We start from the raw sequence: 16,972 nt of genomic DNA, 5'->3' as shown, positions 1-16,972 counted from the left end.
CAACTTTGCTGAATTCATGTATCAGTTCTAGCAGACTTTTGGTGGAGTCTATCGGATTTTCCATGTATAATATCATGTCATCTGCAAAAAGCGAAAGCTTGACTTCATCTTTGCCAATTTTGATGCCTTTGATTTCCTTTTGTTGTCTGATTGCTGATGCTAGAACTTCCAGCACTATATTAAACAGCAGCGGTGACAGTGGGCATCCCTGTCGTGTCCCTGATCTCAGGGAAAAAGCTCTCAGTTTTTCCCCGTTGAGGATGATGTTAGCTGTGGGCTTTTCATAAATGGCCTTTATGATCTTTAAGTATGTTCCTTCTATCCCGACTTTCTCAAGGGTTTTTATTAAGAAAGGGTGCTGGATTTTGTCAAAGGCCTTTTCTGCATCGATTGACAGGATCATATGGTTCTTCTCTTTTTTTTTGTTAATGTGATGTATCACGTTGATCGATTTGCGAATGTTGAACCAGCCCTGCATCCCAGGAATGAATCCCACTTGATCATGGTGAATAATTCTTTTTATATGCTGTTGAATTCGATTTGCTAGTATCTTATTAAGAATTTTTGCATCCATATTCATCAGGGATATTGGCCTATAGTTCTCTTTTTTTACTGGGTCTCTGTCTGGTTTAGGAATCAAAGTAATACTGGCTTCATAGAATGAGTCTGGAAGTTTTCCTTCCCTTTCTATTTCTTGGAATAGCTTGAGAAGGATAGGTATTATCTCTGCTTTAAATGTCTGGTAGAACTCCCCTGGGAAGCCATCTGGTCCTGGACTCTTATTTGTTGGGAGATTTTTGATAACCGATTCAATTTCTTCGCTGGTTATGGGTCTGTTCAAGCTTTCTATTTCCTCCTGATTGAGTTTTGGAAGAGTGTGGGTGTTTAGAAATTTGTCCATTTCTTCCAGGTTGTCCAATTTGCTGGCATATAATTTTTCATAGTATTCCCTGATAATTGTTTGTATCTCTGAGGGATTGGTTGTAATCATTCCATTTTCATTCATGATTTTATCTATTTGGGTCATCTCCCTTTTCTTTTTGAGAAGCCTGGCTAGAGGTTTGTCAATTTTGTTTATTTTTTCAAAAAACCAACTCTTGGTTTCGTTGATCTGCTCTACAGTTTTTTTAGATTCTATATTGTTTATTTCTGCTCTGATCTTTATTATTTCTCTTCTTCTGCTGGGTTTAGGCTGCCTTTGCTGTTCTGCTTCTATTTCCTTTAGGTGTGCTGTTAGATTTTGTATTTGGGATTTTTCTTGTTTCTTGAGATAGGCCTGGATTGCAATGTATTTTCCTCTCAGGACTGCCTTCGCTGCATCCCAGAGCGTTTGGATTGTTGTATTTTCATTTTCGTTTGTTTCCATATATGTTTTAATTTCTTCTCTAATTGCCTGGTTGACCCACTCATTCGTTAGTAGGGTGTTCTTTAACCTCCATGCTTTTGGAGGTTTTCCAGACTTTTTCCTGTGGTTGATTTCAAGCTTCATAGCATTGTGGTCTGAAAGTATGCATGGTATAATTTCAATTCTTGTATACTTATGAAGGGCTGTTTTGTGACCCAGTATATGATCTATCTTGGAGAATGTTCCATGTACACTCGAGAAGAAAGTATATTCTGTTGCTTTGGGATGCAGAGTTCTAAATATATCTGTCAAGTCCATCTGATCCAATGTATCATTCAGGGCCCTTGTTTCTTTATTGACTGTGTGTCTAGATGATCTATCCATTTCTGTAAGTGGGGTGTTAAAGTCCCCTGCAATGACCACATTCTTATCAATAAGGTTGCTTATGTTTATGAGTAATTGTTTTATATATCTGGGGGCTCGGGTATTTGGCGCATAGACATTTATAATAGTTAGCTCTTCCTGGTGGATAGACCCTGTGATTATTATATAATGCCCTTCTTCATCTCTTGTTACAGCCTTTAATTTAAAGTCTAGTTTGTCTGATATAAGTATGGCTACTCCAGCTTTCTTTTGGCTTCCAGGAGCATGATAAATAGTTCTCCATCCCCTCACTCTCAATCTAAAGGTGTCCTCAGATCTAAAATGAGTCTCTTGTAGACAGCAAATAGATGGGTCTTGTTTTTTTATCCATTCTGATACCCTATGTCTTTTAGTTGGCGCATTTAATCCATTTACATTCAGTGTTATTATAGAAAGATATGGGTTTAGAGTCATTGTGATGTCTGTATGTTTTATGCTTGTAGTGATGTCTCTGGTACTTTGTCTCACAGGATCCCCCTTAGGATCTCTTGTAGGGCTGGTTTCGTGGTGACAAATTCCTTCAGTTTTTGTTTGTTTGGGAAGACCTTTATCTCTCCTTCTATTCTAAATGTCAGACTTGCTGGATAAAGGATTCTCGGCTGCATATTTTTTCTGTTTAGCACACTGTAGATATCGTGCCAAGCCTTTCTGGCCTGCCAAGTTTCAAAGGAGAGATCAGTCACGAGTCTTATAGGTCTCCCTTTATATGTGAGGGCACATTTATCCCTTGCTGCTTTCAGAATTTTCTCTTTATCCTTGTATTTTGCCAGTTTCACTATGATATGTCGTGCAGAAGATCGATTCAAGTTACGTCTGAAGGGAGTTCTCTGTGCCTCTTGGATTTCAATGCCTTTTTCCTTCCCCAGTTCAGGGAAGTTCTCAGCTATAATTTGTTCAAGTACCCCTTCAGCACCCTTCCCTCTCTCTTCCTCCTCTGGGATACCAATTATGCGTATATTATTTTTTTTTAGTGTATCACTTAGTTCTCTAATTTTCCCCTCATACTCCTGGATTTTTTTATCTCTCTTTCTTTCAGCTTCCTCTTTCTCCATAACTTTATCTTCTAGTTCACCTATTCTCTCCTCTGCCTCTTCAAGCCGAGCCATCGTGGATTCCATTTTGTTTTGCAATTCGTTTAAAGCGTTTTTCAACTCCTCGTGACTGTTCCTTAGTCCCTCGATCTTTGTGGCAAGAGATTCTCTGCTGTCCTGTATACTGTTTTCAAGCCCAGCGATTAATTTTATGACTATTATTCTAAATTCACTTTCTGTTATATTATTTAAATCCTTTTTGATCAGTTCATTAGCTGTTGTTATTTCCTGGAGATTCTTCTGAGGGGAATTCTTCCGTTTGGTCATTTTGGAGAGTCCCTGGCGTGGTGAGGACCTGCAGTGCACTTCCCCTGTGCTGTGGTGTATAACTGGAGTTAGTGGGCGGGGCCGCAGTCCGACCCGATGTCTGCCCCCAGCCCACTGCTGGGGCCACAGTCAGACTGGTGTGTGCCTTCTCTTCCCCTCTCCTAGGGGCGGGATTCACTGTGGGGTGGCGTGTCCCGTCTGGGCTACTTGCACACTGCCAGGCTTGTGTTGCTGGGGATCTGGCGTATTAGCTGGGGTGGGTAGGCAAGGTGCACGGGGGCTGGAGGGGCAGGCTTAGCTCGCTTCTCCTTAGGTGATCCACTTCAGGAGGAGCCCTGTGGCAGCGGGAGGGAGTCAGATCCGCTGCCGGAGGTTTGGCTCCACAGAAGCACAGAGTTGGGTGTTTGCGCGGAGCGAGCAAGTTCCCTGGCAGGAACTGGTTCCCTTTGGGATTTTGGCTGGGGGATGGGCGGGGGAGATGGCGCTGGCGCCTTTGTTCCCCGCCAAGCTGAGCTCTGCCGTCCGGGGGCTCAGCAGCTCTCCCTCCCTTTGTCCTCCAGCCTTCCCGCTTTCCGCGCAGAGCTGTTAACTTATGACCTCCCAGACGCTAAGTCGCGCTTGCTGTCGGAACACAGTCTGTCCGGCCCCTCCGCTTTTGCCAGCCCGACTCGGGGGCTCTGCTTGGCTGGCGAGCCGCCCCTCCGCCCCGGCTCCCTCCCGCCAGTCCGTGGAGCGCGCACCGCCTCGCCGCCCTTCCTACCCTCTTCCGTGGGCCTCTGGTCTGCGCTTGACTCCGGAGACTCCCTTCTGCTAATCCTCTGGCGGTTTTCTGGGTTCTTTAGGCAGGTGTAGGTGGAATCTAAGTGATCGGCAGGACGCGCTGTGAGCCCCGCGTCCTCCTACGCCGCCATCTTCCGGAACCTCCTAGGAGCTTTTAAAATATGCATATATACCTCTTCTAGGCGAAGACTGGGAGATGGCCATTTCTGTTTTATTTCTGCTGAGCCTTGGGGTGATAGCCATTTAACAACTGTTTCTTTGTGCCATACCATTGGACCTGTGAACACAAGCCCTGCTGGTCACCAGAGCCCGGCTATCAAGGGATGTGTCCTCTGGGCAGCAGCTACAAAATCCAGGACACCAGACCTGTGTACAAACTCCTTTCTTGGAAGTACTGGCAAACTGGAGTGGGGAAGATAGCCTGCCCAGTCTCTGAGTATTGCAGTCAGCTCCTTGATGTATGTTAAATTAGAAGCCAGCTTCTTAGTGACAGCTACTAAGATATATGAATTAGTCTGACAGAAAGATGGCATTTCAGTATTCTGCTTCTGTATTGTGACATGGCAGGGGAGGGGTCAGCTGGCTAAGCACTATTTGTTGCAGCCCTATGGGACCCATGAACATAAGTACCACTGGCCACCAGAGTCATGCCTTCATGGGGTATTTTCTGGGGAGCATCCACAAACCAGGGCACTAAACATGCACAAGCCTCCTTTCTGAGAGATAGCAACCTGGAGTGAGGCAGAGGGCAAGTGTGAATATGATGCCTACCAGCCTTTCATGTCTCTGGAGAGCATTGCAGTCAGCCCCTTTATGTGTGTTAAATTAGAAGCCTTCCTTAGGCTGCAGGTACTAAGATAAGCAAATAGTCCTCTTTTGTGGAAAGACTTGACATTTCTATCTCTTTCCTCGGTACAGTGTCCAAGCGGAGATATTGACTAAACTTACAGAGGAGGGAATAAGAGAACTATGAGGTAATAGATGAGTTTAATTGGAATGGAGGAAGTTTGTGGAAAGCAGTGGAAGGGCAGTAGAAAGACTATGAAAGTCACCAAAGGAGTTGACATTTGATGAAACAAGTAATATGAAAACAGGAAAATCATTTGAGTAGCAGGAGGCAGACCTTGATTAAATCAGTATCTTGGGGAACCTGGGTGGCTCAGTTGGTTAAGTTTCTGACTCTTTATTTTGGCTCAGGTTATGATCCCCTAGTTTCATGAGTTCAAGCCCCACATTGGGCTCTGTGCTGGCAGCTAGGGATTCTCTCCCTCCCTCTTTCTCTGCCCTCCCCCATTTACACTGTTTCTGTCTCTCTCACAAAAAAAAACTTTAAAAAAAAAATCAGTATTTCAACCACAAGCCAACTGAGATGGTCTTATTTTGGAAAGTTCAACAGCTCCAAAGTGGAGATACTCTACTTAAAAGGGCATGAGAAAGTGGGGGATATGCAGAGACTTTCCTACCTGTGTATCTCTCCCCTCCTATTTCCTCAGAACACCCAGGGCTCTGTAGAGCACAGCTAAGAAACACTATCCTACTAGATTTCTTTTGTCCATCCCAAGCCTGGATTGCAATGGAAGCAGTGAGAATGTACACACCAAGGTCCCCACAGTTCATAGAATTTTCCTCACTCTCTGCTGATGCCTGCACCACAATTCCAGAAGACTTACCTTTCTATAATTCCATTATCCAAAACGAAGAGTCAATTAGAAAGTTCAAGGGGGAAGAGTTGGTTTGATTAGTGGCAGGAGAGGATTGGTTTCTAGTTTTGTACACACAGCTTCTGTTATAATGGTACTTCATTCCTACTGAGAAACCACAGGCTGGTGTAGCTTGGTTAGGATGGGAGGACTGTTAGAAGAAGTGACTGTCATTGCTAATTTCTGAGAACTTACAATAAGTAAAGTAAGACCCATTTCTCAAATCACAACTCAAGTTATTTAGTAAAGTTCCTAACCAAGACACATGGGTAGCTCAGTCAGTTGAGTGTCTGACTTGGGCTCAGGTCATGATCTCATAGTCTGTGGGTTTGAGTCCCATGTCAGGCTCTGTGCTGACAGTGCAGTCTGCTTCAGATTCTCTGTCTCCCTCTCTCCCTCTCCCTCTCCAAAATTAAAATAATAAATTTCCTTTTATTTTCTCACATGAGGCTACTCCCAATGCAGACTGCTGGATCATTCAAATCACTTTCATATACCTATCTATGCATTTCAGGCAGAGGATGACAAGAAAAATCTGAGTAGGATGCAGACTCTGATGGATAAACTTCAGCTAAAAGTACAAAGTTACAAGCAGCAAATGGAGGCAGCAGTAAGTACCTGGCAGCCATTACAGCCTCATGGATTTCCCAGCCATTGTTTTTGATTTATGGAGATAGGTAAGCACTTTGTCAGAGAGGACCAGCTCAGCTTAAAGTCTGTTCATTTTCTAGTTTTTCTCAGACTAGAATTATCACCCATGCTCAAAAAATTGTTACTTTTTCCTTCGGGGAGCCAGAGCTTTCACCATCAACCTTGTGGTTACGCTCAGATATGTGCATTGCAAAAAATGAGTCAAGTAAAAACATGATGTCGTTTGGGATGGCAAATTTTTGGCCAGATAGTCACCCTGGGGCCTTCCTCACCCTAAAAATCCTTAGGTGAGTGGTTTCACAGCCTCGACATAACTCTGGCCAAAACTGTCATCATTTGAAATGTACTTGCCAATGCTGGTTGCCAACTCATAGCTACATAGAATGTAATTCATAAGTAATGTATATATTGGCTTATATCTAATAATATATATCTAATAATATCTCTTCAGGGGTTTTGAATTATTTCAATAATTTTGCCTAAAACTGCTATATGTAATAATTACTTGTTGACATATAATTTTAAAGATAAGCCCCCTTCACTCAGAGGTAAACTAGGATGTTTAGCTGTTTGCAAAACAATTGTGGTTTTTCTAACACATAAGATGCCCATGAAAACCATACTACATCCAATTAGTGGAACGTGCTGAGCAGGTTCTAAATTTCCAGAAAACAATGCTTATAAAAATGGATATCATGCCTGCTAGAAAGTCTGAATCCTTATATATCATATCATACCAAAATATATTCCATTCAACACTCAGAAGTTTATATTCCTTTCACACATTTTTCAACTTTCTCATGTCAAAGCAGAGAAAATGACTATGTAAGCACAGGGATATTTTTTTCATTTTTTTTATTTTTATAGGAAGCACAAGCCAATCAATATTTTTCCAAGTATAAGAAGCAGCAACACGAGTTGAATGAAGCTAAGGAAAGGGCAGAGATAGCAGAATCCCAAGTCAATAAACTCAAGTTGAAAGCAAAAGAGTTTACAAAAAAGGTATGTCAGATATTCAACTCTAATTCTTAAAGTGTGTGTGTTTAGGGTTCATGTCATACAACGAGTAGAACAAGAAATCTCTTTGTTTCCCATCCCCTTCCCTTTAAAGTCTTCCCTATTTACTAAATTCTCCTTGTCCAGGTAATATGAAGTGCTAAGCATTTGGGTGGAATGCACATTGTATTTATACTTCTCAAATTCTTAATTCCAGGTGAACTTGTAGACTCTTAATTCCAGGTCCTAGATTCACTTTTATAGAACAGTCAGAAGTCCAGAGAACAAAGATAATTTAAAAAGTTTGAAAGATGGATCTGCTTGAAACTCCAAGAGAAGTCTTTCTAGGTAGACAAGTACATGACTTTATACTGAATCAGTATGGAGACCTGGGGGGTGAGGTTTAAAGTTGAGGCAGTGGAGAATAAATGCACTTGTCTTTTCTAGCTTTACTCCTGGTTCTGTCCTAAAGCAGGGAGAAAGGATATTTCCATATCTGTGGGTTATGACACTACTATTCTGATCCCATGGTACGGGCACTACCCTAACTTTACCAGCAAAGTGGCAGCATGACAAAGACCATTGAACAGTGGGCTTGTCCAGGTGTGTTCAGGTTACTATAACAGAATGCCAGAGCCTGGGTGGCTTATAAACAACAAACATTTCTCACAGTTCAGGATCATGGTGCTGGCAGATTCAATATCTGGGTGAGGGCCACTTCCTCATAGCCCTTTTCTCAATGTGTCTTCACATAGTGAAAGAGTAGGGGTGGGAGGGGGGAGCTCTCTGGGGATTTTTTTTTATAAGGCACTGATTCCATTCATGAGAACTCCACCCTCATACTTAAAGCCCCACCTCCTAACACCGTCACTATGGGGATTGAGATTTCAATATATGAATTTTGGTGTTATACTAACATTGAGACCAAAGGAAGCTCAGCTTTCTTATTAGATTTTCCAGGAACACAGGGTGTTTAAATAAGGTCTAGCTTTAGGAGAAATGAACTAAAGAACATTAGATAAGACATTAGCTGTCCTTTATGGAATGCCTATAAAACACTTAGTACAGTCTCTAGCACAGAGAGCCACCATTTCATTTTTAAAAATTTGGTACCTGCCTGGTCTTCTTATAAATGAATTACTAATAACTCTGCAAGATAAATAAATAGGGTTGCCCATAATAAATACTACCTGGAAGGAGGTCAAAATAATCTCTTTTGAAGGAGAATCTAAAAGTTGGTTGTACTGAATAGGTTTAGATCTAAATATGTGAAGCATGGGTCATTGGCACACTCCAGAAATTTCTTATTGATGCTTGAATAGTTGTCTTAGGGATAAGGCCTATGTGCAAAGGTCCACTTGAATGGTTTGAACTCTGACCACAATTTGAGAGGGTAATGGCATTGGTTTTGGGTGCATATAAACCAATATGCCTGCCCCTCAACTGCACATAATAGTTTTGTTTGGGGAAATGCCTCACACAGGCTACATTTGCACTCAGCTGTAGGAGGTCAAAAGGGCTGCAAAACAGATGTAATGTATTCGACTTTGTCACAGTTGTTTCCAACAAAGAATAAAATGAGTGAAGCAGAAATTGCTTCTGAGAGGCCCAAGATGAATAGGAAAACCATCCTTGGCAGTGCAATGACTAATTGTTTCCCATTTATAGACGGAAAGCCTGAAAATCTCTCAACTGTCATAAACCAAGTGAAAACGTTTTCTGGTAGAATTGTGTGTCCCAGCTATGGAGCCAGTGGTAATATGGCCACAGCCTTTCCTTTTCTTTTGTAGAGGGCGCTGCCTTCACTGGCAAGGCTTGGCAGGCAGAAAATTGAGAGTACCCAAGCACTTCCTTCAGATGAATTACCTGTGTCTGCTTTGTGTAATGCACATAATTGCCTCAATTCCCCGTATCCCTTTGAAGCTAATGAGGAGTTGGCTGAGGTCTGCTTACTCTGGAAGGGACTGGGCTTGATTCTGGGTGTGTGTGCCACTGATGAAAGTCACAGGAATTCACAGAACACACTCATATTGTTTTTCAGGCTCATGAAGAATAAGCAGTCCTTGCTTATGAAAAACAGAAGTTGGACAAGTCCAAGGATGGTACCATTTGATTGCTGAAAACTTAAGTTGCATTTGAAACAAGCATTAAAAAAAGCATGTTTATGTGGTGTAAAAAGCAGTTTAAACAAGGTGATTAGAAAATGTAATAGAGTATCCTTGCTTCCCAGGTTAATGGGGATTTTTTTGGTCCTCAAATACAAGTAAACATTTTACATAAAAGATAAGAGTCTTTTAAATTCTCAAGTTAAAAAAATACCTATTGCCTTTTAATGCATAATATTTATGGAAGACATGGACGATGAGGCCTAGTGTATGTTAGTAAATTGTTATTACTGAAGTTAATGAGTTTTGCTGGACTCCTCCAACGATAAGTATATTTTTAGCCACTAATGGTGGGAGTTGATCAACTTTTCTCTTAGCACTGTAATTTACATATAGTCACAGGTACTTAGAACTTGTAGATAAGAATCCTCCTAATCTATACCTGGGTGGACTACATGCCTGTGCATTTTTCAACACTGAAACAGCTTCTCATATAAGATGATTAGTTTAGTGTTAGGGGGAATGCTGGCTTTGTATTGTGCCAATGTAGCTAAGCGAGAGGTACATTTCCTGGATTTCCTTTCTCTGTTTGTTCTGGATTGGAGTTGGTCACAAGAGAAATTTTCACTACATTTGAGAGGGAGCGGTAGAGATGCAGCTGTTCATTTTATGCTGTTAAACTCATGGTATGGCCCCAGGCACTGTGATAGCTGGCAAATGCTACCCTAGGCCAAAAGAGTGAGCTGGCACTGAAACTCCCTCCTTCAGCTTCAGAGTCCTAGCTACGTGTGTGTGTGGCTCCATGGTACTGGGCACCAGCTTCTCTTGCAGGTCACCCCTGTCATTGCCTTTGGAGGCCCTGAGAGGCATGAATTCCAGTTTCTTCTTATGGATTTCAGTTCATCGTCACTCCACAACCAGCTCTCCTTGCTGACCACTAGCACAGCTGACCTACAGCTACCTAAGGTACATCCCCAGATGCGGAGGGGACAGCCTGACATGGACTTCTTTACAAATGCCCAGACTTGTGTAAGGTTGATTCTATATAATAAATCTTTATTCTAGCATTCTCAGCAGTGTGCCTCTCTGACCCAACCCTGACTCATACAGGTGGCTCCAAGATTAATTTAGAGGCTCACCAGCATTGAAGGACCCAAGTTCATTGTTGTCTGCCATCCTGAATTTGTTGACTTTAGTCTTTCAACCTGTCCCTCCTCATCACTGTAAGGAGACGATAGTAGTTCTGAGCATTTTCTACTGACAAAGTTTTTGTTTATAATGATGTCAATACTTTATAGTTTATGATGAATACCTGTCATAACATGGGAGCAAACACTTAGAGAAAATTGGACCAGGTAGCATTAACATACAATTCAAGGTTGATTTTCTCCTATAAACTATAGGGTCAAAACTTGATTAAGTAACAAAAATCCTGATTAGATTTTTTTCTTTCTTATAAACTGATTAAAATTAAAAGGAAGCGATCAAGTCAACTGCGCTATCCATTGTCTTTGTGTAAAAATTTATGTGGAAATATAAATTTATTATAAGGCTGATTAACAATATGACAACTGAGCCAGAAGAGTGAATCAAATTATCTTCATAGCTAATGTCACTCAGCTATGCAAACCTGGTGTTGGAAGGTATAACCCAGCCTCAGAGATGTCAATTCTTGAGTTGATGGGGCCCTTTGCTCTAGGCAATCTTGGAGATACTGACATTTTTAGACTTTGGAGTCCCTAAGACTCATCATACTAAATTTAGTTGGTTAAACTGATATTAACTATTCATAGAAAACTGGAGTACAATACCTTAGCATATCAATTGCCCTGGTTTTTCACCTTTTCACTAAGGTAATTTCTGCTTCTATGTTGATCAGATCATTAGTTGATCAGATTTTGAATCAACACTTAGTGATAATTTCTTCCAAGATCTTGATGGGAGTCTCACTGTGGCTGATTGCAGCAGGGATGTCAATGAATGAGAAAGTTCTAAGTTTGAATTGGAATCCTTGGCATCCAGGCATTCATAATCTTGATGCAGGTAGGGAGTCAGTGAGTGATGGTTAGGACTTGAAGAGTCCTATGTAATCTTGTCAAATGTAATCTTGTCAAAGACAATGGTTGCAAGTCTTTCCAATGGTAGAATTACTGGGCCATGATGAGCCATAGCTGGAATTGCAGTAAAGAAAGAGTAAGTGAAGTCACTGGATATTAAGGATGCTCGTCATGTGTTACCACAGTTCTGCTTCATTTCCTATACTGTCTGGGTGTTTTGAAAGGGCCTAGAACCAAGAAAAATGGGACTTTATGTGGCCATTGTTCATGTCAGAATAACCATTTTTATCTTGAGCATTTAATGATGGTACTGTTTTGTCTTGATTGTTGGGAGAGGGGAGCTGTAGAGCTATTGTTTGCATCTGTAATCAGGGATCCATGAGACAGTTGTAAGTAGTTATGAAGTCTCAATTTCAATCTCCCTCCTAGATTAGTTCCTGAGTTTTTAACCAGTAGAAAAGCGAGTTTACCTCACTCTTTGCTCTCATTTATATTATGATTAATGGACTCCTAAAAGGTGTGCAGCAGCAAAAAATTGAAACTCCACTTTAAACAACTGAATTTGCAATCAAACGATAATTTGTAAGTAAATTCAGTCCCCAAGGAGCCTAGAAGTGGCTGGAAAAGTATGGATTCCCAGCCACCTGAATCTGGGAAGAAACTGTAATCTGGTTTTCTCTGCTTTGTATTTCTTTCAGCTTCTATTCAGTCCCATACTTCCATTGGAAGAATAAATACATTGGTGCATCATCATATGCATAGTGCCATTGGAGATCTCTATAAATAACAGTAGGAAGTGAGAAGAGCAGCCACTTATTTAAGTAGCACCTGTTTAATTATAGACATTGGAAAAAGTCCTAATTGTATTTTTTTTCCTGTTGAGTTATCCTATGATCCCTCTCACCCTTTTTCCCCCTCTGATGATACGTCAACCAATCACTTTTTCACAGTAGCATTCTTATACTATAAGGTTTGATAAAGGAAAGATTTTACCTTGTTTTCTTCTGTGTCATTAGCAGTGTTGGCTCTCTCATCAGTAGAAACAGAATACCTTTCTACAGGAAAAAAGAGAAATTAAAAAAAAATCTCTTTACAAATGCTCAGCTTCTTTCTTATTCCTACCTCGGTACAATTACGTTATTAGATTCACCTTAGTCACTCCCCCTTTCATATCTTTCTTCCAACAAACAGCATTAAAAATGCATTCAGTGTAGAAATACTTCTTCATCTACAAATAGCAATAAATTCTTATGGACGATTCAGGTGCTCCAAAGCAGGGATAAAGACTGTTCAACCAAGCCAGGAATTCCTGGCTTTTTAGGATTGTTGGCCTGATTCCTACTAACTGTTATAAATGGAAAATAACAGCCAAAGAGATGATGGTTAAACCCAGAACGATGGCAAAGGAAAAGGGATACAACAACATTGTAAGGCCTTCCTTTTGTGTCTCGCTAAAGTCTGGGATAATTTATACTTATCCTAGACTAAGGACATTTTAAAACAGTACTAGAAAAGGGAATTTAAAGAAGAAAAACATGAACCATGGTCCTATGAAACTACAACCAAGGTTTAGGGGCCATTAGTGCAACAGCTTGAAATATATTTTCAGCCTACCTAACTACAGAACTGTAGAACATTATTTTTTTAAGTAGCCAATACCCTGACATTGTTTTTGCTCTTATCTCCTGACTGCTCCTCCAGAATCAGAACCCAGCTTCCTGTCTCTGCCTTGGGATGCTTACCTGAGTAGGTTCCTTCTAAAGTCTTCCCTCTGGCCTCCAGTTGAGGTGGAGACCAGAGAGAGGAAAGGGCAAACGCACGTATTTATTCTTCCAGCTCTTTCCTTGTAAGGTCTTCTTGGTCTGTGTCCTTCAACTAAAAGTCATTCTCCCTACAAGGCATCAGATTTTACATGACTCTCTGCTTCTGGGTTTTGGGAACTGCACCCTCTCCTTGTCCCTTCAAGCTTATATTTGCTATCAAATCAGCTGCTCCCAGTTCTGGGGAAATGCACTATCTTTTGTGTTCCCCTTTGTACAGTTTTGGGTATGCCAGGTGTTTTCTGTTGGGACTTGACTTTTGCACATTTCCAAAATAGAAACTAAAATGTCATTCTTGAACAGTATGTAGTGTCCCTCTGTTCTATAATTTGAACCCTAATTTAGTCACAACCATCATTGTATCAGGTCAGAGGTTGCTTCTGGGAGACAAACCAGACTTGCCCAGAATTTCCGATTTTGTTTACTTCCAGCCAGCTGAGGGACAGGAGGAACAAATGATAAGCAGGACTAGTCTGCGGATTAGTACAAACAATCAAAGGTGTAGATTTGGTGAAATTCTTGCTCAGTAGCACCCTTAAAAACCTTACCTTCAATAATGGTGTCTGCTATGACCAAATCCCCTAACTTCATCAGGGGCAAAAGGCAATTATCAACCAGAGGAAGGGACATGAGCTATATCTCAGCCTCCCAGGACACTCGGTCTTCTCAGAAAGGTTATGGAGTAAGAGAGCTACTTGGAGCCTAGACCTACCTCTGCCACTAGTTAGCTGTGTCATTGTAAGTGGTATACATGAAACTGTTTCATGTCCCTAACTACTTGGATTCCAGTTTCCTGGTCTATAAAATGTGGAAATAACTACATCTAAATTTTTCCTGGATCTAATTCTGTCAATAAAAGCAAAGTCTTCTAAGAAGTCCTGTGACCATGGCATCTTAATGTATAATTTTAAATTACCATAAGTAATAAAAGTACTGTAAGTAACACAGGTTTGTCCCAGAAAATCTAGAAAAAGTTTTTTTTTTACACATTTAACAAGGATTAAAATAAAATGGCCTATAAAGAACAAAGAAGTAGCACCATAGACAAAGCTCAAAGAAAAAGAAAACAGTACAAGGACTAAAGCAAGTCCAGACAGAGGGGGCAAACTCTCTCCAAAGGCATCCATTTTAAAGTCTGGGTTTATTTCATTCCAGCTATTTTTCAATGCAAGATAAATTTGATCATTTTGTGTATTAGTGCCAGATTTAAATTTTTTCAGTGTGCTACAATGCATGTGCGTGTATATAGCTTGTTATATTGTTGACCATTTAACTCAGGATAAACTTGTTAAAAGTAGGATAGTTAGATGGAAATGTGGGAGCATTTAGAAAGGTTGCTGATAAATTTTGCAAATGAATATCCAGAAGATTCAAATCTGTTTACAAGCCCAGCAGCTGTGTGGGGTTAGCTGCTTGGTACACCTCTACTCGAACACCCAGGGAACAAAGCCCAAATTCCCCATGAGACACCTATCTCCACTGAAATGGATGCAACTTATTGACTTACTAAGGAACATGCAAAACCAAAGGCACCAGAGACAGGATAATTATCCAGGTAATTCCTTTTTGACTCTGTTCTAAATAAAACAAAAAGTCTATAAACTGGAAGAAAAATTACCAAAGGAAACATTTACTATTTTAAAAACTAGTTATTTCTGCATTCATGAGCATAAATACCTCACAGTCTCAATGGCTTTACTGTGGGAAACCTGCATAAGCAGGAATATTAAACAATTTGGGGCTTAGTAGGGAGTGGGTGTCAGAGGAGAAAAAGTCCGCAAACTTAAAAGGCAGTGAGTCTATTATGCACTGTGAGTTTCTATTTTTTATATTGTGAAGAGAATTAACAAAGGGATAATTATGACTACAGACTAATCTCAGCCCAGCATTCTCCTTGGAGGATGAAGGGAGGGCAGAGTTCACCCTTGGCTTGGAGAAGACAGGGGCATAGAGGAACAGGGGTAAGTACAGAGGTGATGAGCAGAGTGGTGTGGGAGCCATGGTCTTGAGTGAGAGGTGACCAAGAGAGTGCTTGATGCCCCTCAGAATCATTGGAGTAGCCAGAGTTTTTTCAGCATCGTTGTTGGAACTATAATTGTAATTAGTATTAAAAGAAGTAGGACCCAGAAGGCAGAAACTTGGAGACCTTAAGTTACCTGCTAATCTTGTGATCTATGTTCTGCCACAGAGTGGGGGCAAGCATTAGAGCACATAGGCCAATTCAAGGTGGAAAAAAATGTTTATAGCTATTCTTTAAAATGAATAGCTCTATACAACAGATGCCTATTTTTATGAACATACTCTTTATTAATAAAGTAATGTCCTGCAATCACTAAGACATTAATCTCTCTATATATTTGTGTCATTCTGAAATTCTATACCCATATAGAGGGTGAGCAATTTAGAAATGTTGACTTTCAAAAGTGTTCCGTATGCACACTTTTCCTCCTGAAGAAAATCTTGCAAGGTATAGAATTGCCTTACTTTACTCATGACCCTCGCTTCTCCCATCTGTAAAGAAATTTGCCTAACATCACATAGTGATTCCACAAAATTTAGCAAGAATTATTAAATTCCATTCAATTCCATGCAACTTTTATGGAGTAGATCCATCACCCCTCTGCCCCCAAATCTGGGCTTCCTTTTCAAATGTTGCAGCATCTCCTGGGCAAGATAACAAGTAGAAAATTGCAATTGAGAACAGAAAACCAAGTTGCCTTGAAAGAGTGATGTTGAGGACACGAGTGGTGTTTGCCCTGTGGGGGTAGCTCCCATTACACACCTCTTCCTGGGTGGGAATGAGAGGTTTTGAAAAGCTTCTTTTGTCAGAGATGGAATGGTCCTGATGCTTTGCTTTGTGTAAACTAAAGATTAGATCTCTGATTAGAAAGATGGGTCATACGTGGTCTTCAGACCATATCTTCCTGTTTTTTCCCCCACACTCCAAAATGAGGCAACATTTTAAAAACAGAATGAAAGCTTAACTGTATTTTACATAAAACTAACATTCTTATTTTGGAGAAAAATAGGAGCTTCAAATGCACTCCACTTTTCAGCGTTCTCAAAATGACAGCTCTGCACAAAGGGAGTATTGTCCCTCAGTGTCTAGAAGCTTCTGTTTGAAGACTACTTGACCTAAGGACAACTCTGTGTTCTTATCTCCAAATCTGTTATTCCTCCTAATTTTCACAACTAGAATGATATAAATGTTTTTAAAACAAATATTCAACTGACTCAAGTATCTTTAATACATAATACAGAGCTGCCATGGTTTCCTACGACATCACGTTGATAGCTTAAGGGTAAGGGGATCAACCAATCCACCTAGAAAGTCAACTTCATGAGTGCATATGCCATGACTCTAAAATATCTCTAGTCCACTCTCCATAAATATTTTTGGCAGTTAACTATCAGTAGAGGTAAAAAAAAATGAGCTGAATCGGGCATCACTTATTGCTTCCAACGTCCCTTGGTGACTGTTTCCACCAGGTTCACAGATCATGCTTCCCCTGCATCTACCAGAGCCCCAGTTCTAACTTCTTACTGTGTCTGAAGGCTCAACTCCCCAAATTCCAGGCCCTAAAGCACAGGTTAAGCACAGTAGTAAGCAGAAATTGAGGATGTTAAGACCACAGACTCACCAAATCATGTAAATTCCCTCTACATTTCTGAAGCCCTGAAACCATGAAGAGGAATCTTCTGGGAGAAAAAAATTCTTTTTTCAATGCAGGACTTTG

General features: G+C 40.7%; 1 protein-coding gene and 1 long non-coding RNA gene across 2 annotated transcripts in view; one reads left to right on the top strand and one right to left on the bottom strand.

Moving 5' to 3' along the window:
- MYH15 (myosin heavy chain 15) overlaps positions 1 to 9,418 on the top strand; it is a 151,515-nt gene extending 142,097 nt beyond the window's left edge. Inside the window, exons 40-42 of the mRNA XM_007098585.3 lie at positions 6,121 to 6,216; positions 7,125 to 7,259; positions 9,295 to 9,418. Coding sequence (XP_007098647.2) covers positions 6,121 to 6,216; positions 7,125 to 7,259; positions 9,295 to 9,309 — 246 coding nt within the window. The 3' untranslated portion in view covers positions 9,310 to 9,418. The remainder of the gene's footprint in view (positions 1 to 6,120; positions 6,217 to 7,124; positions 7,260 to 9,294) is intronic.
- A 1,428-nt stretch (positions 9,419 to 10,846) lies between these two features.
- Positions 10,847 to 16,967, bottom strand: LOC122230629. Its single transcript, XR_006207635.1, has 3 exons — positions 16,877 to 16,967; positions 12,409 to 12,470; positions 10,847 to 11,529 (listed from the first exon to the last, which is right to left on the bottom strand). It is a non-coding gene; the product is annotated as an uncharacterized LOC122230629 (long non-coding RNA).
- Between the last annotated feature and the right edge of the window lie 5 nt (positions 16,968 to 16,972).

Source organism: Panthera tigris, chromosome C2 (genome assembly GCF_018350195.1).
Source record: "Panthera tigris isolate Pti1 chromosome C2, P.tigris_Pti1_mat1.1, whole genome shotgun sequence".
Lineage (NCBI taxonomy): Eukaryota > Metazoa > Chordata > Mammalia > Carnivora > Felidae > Panthera > Panthera tigris.
This window is presented reverse-complemented; position numbering and strand designations above follow the sequence as displayed.